This window comes from Phalaenopsis equestris, unplaced genomic scaffold, assembly GCF_001263595.1.
Source record: "Phalaenopsis equestris unplaced genomic scaffold, ASM126359v1 Scaffold000878, whole genome shotgun sequence".
Lineage (NCBI taxonomy): Eukaryota > Viridiplantae > Streptophyta > Magnoliopsida > Asparagales > Orchidaceae > Phalaenopsis > Phalaenopsis equestris.
The window spans coordinates 395483-396800 of record NW_018165318.1 but is presented as its reverse complement, the minus strand read 5'-3'; the positions used below and the strand labels follow the sequence as shown (position 1 = coordinate 396800).

General features: G+C 32.4%; 1 protein-coding gene across 1 annotated transcript in view; it reads right to left on the bottom strand.

Annotated features, from left to right (window-relative positions):
• LOC110032081 (myrcene synthase, chloroplastic-like) overlaps nucleotides 1-219 on the bottom strand; it is a 2335-nt gene extending 2116 nt beyond the window's left edge. The window contains exon 1 of the mRNA XM_020735595.1: nucleotides 27-219. Coding sequence (XP_020591254.1) covers nucleotides 27-203 — 177 coding nt within the window. The 5' untranslated portion in view covers nucleotides 204-219. The remainder of the gene's footprint in view (nucleotides 1-26) is intronic.
• Nucleotides 220-1318: the final 1099 nt, after the last annotated feature.

Sequence of the window (1318 nt, the reverse complement as noted above, 5' to 3'; positions counted from 1 at the left end):
AGGGAAAGATCGAGAGCATGTTTCACAGCTCTTTCGATGCGGCCAACAGTTGAAATTAACTTCAGGTGCTTCACTGCAAACGATCTCGCAGCATCCATTTTTTTCTCGCCGTTAAAAGCCATATCAGAAGCATTGTATAAGCTCAGCAGCTCATCAGCATCATCACATGGCCTTGGCATGAATGTCTTATGATCACTATCCATGAAATCATCAAAAATCCCTGCATCCATTCATTCATATATTTAAGATATTACACTCTTACACTATATAATAAGGCCATGAAAGAAGGCAATTTAAGATCTGTTTGGGGCAGCTGCAAGTTATCCAAATAAGTAGTTTATCATGATAAGTTGCTCATCAACAGCTTATCATAACAAGTTAGTTGGCTGTTTGATGAAACTGTTTCAAAACGTTTGATTTGTAGCTGTCTGTGAAAAAATAATTATTTTGCCCCTGTTAAGTAAGTTGTTTCTAACATAACTGATTTGACAATAGAAAATTAATACAGAACGATACAAAAAAAAAAAAATAAATAATCTTCACTTTTCAGTAAGTATCAAGATTGATAAAAAAAGAAAAAAATTTGAAAATTACAATTAAAATGACGATAATATTAATTTTGTACTTGAGACGGACTATGTCTCGACATACACTATCAGCAGATCTATAGTCAAATATAATAAATTTAAGCGCATTTACATACATATACCATCCATTGCTTATGTATTTATGCATCTAAAACGTAAAATTTACTTTTTACATTCATGCCACCTAATTTTTTCGTATCATATTAAAAATACTATCATTTTAACTTTTAAAAAATGAAATGAATCTTTTCATGCATAAATAAGGTATCGCACATGTATAAATGGTAATTTAGGTATTGGTTGGGTAAATACATAGTTAAAACCGATAAGTTAATAAATAAAGTCAGCTAGCAACATTATTTCAAACGAAAGATTTCTTAGAATTTTGCAGCTCTAGAACAAAAAAAGTAAATTTGTTCTATATTAAGCCATCGTTTATATAACTTTTTCTCAGAGATTATGTCAAATGAAAGTTGATTAAGCCAAAAGCATTTTGCAGCTCTAGAACAAAAAAATTCATGCCCCAACGTTATATTCAATTCCCTGGTTTTCCGTCCTCAGCTTATTAACCTCAATCATTCCTCCATAGCCCAAATAATTACAAGTTCCTCACATGGCTCCCTTTGCCCTGACATCACACAAAAGGTAACATGAACGAGAAGATGTCTAGTAGTACTACGGCTTCGTTAATCATTGTTTCATAGTGGAGGGCATCATCCTCGTCTCCTCAA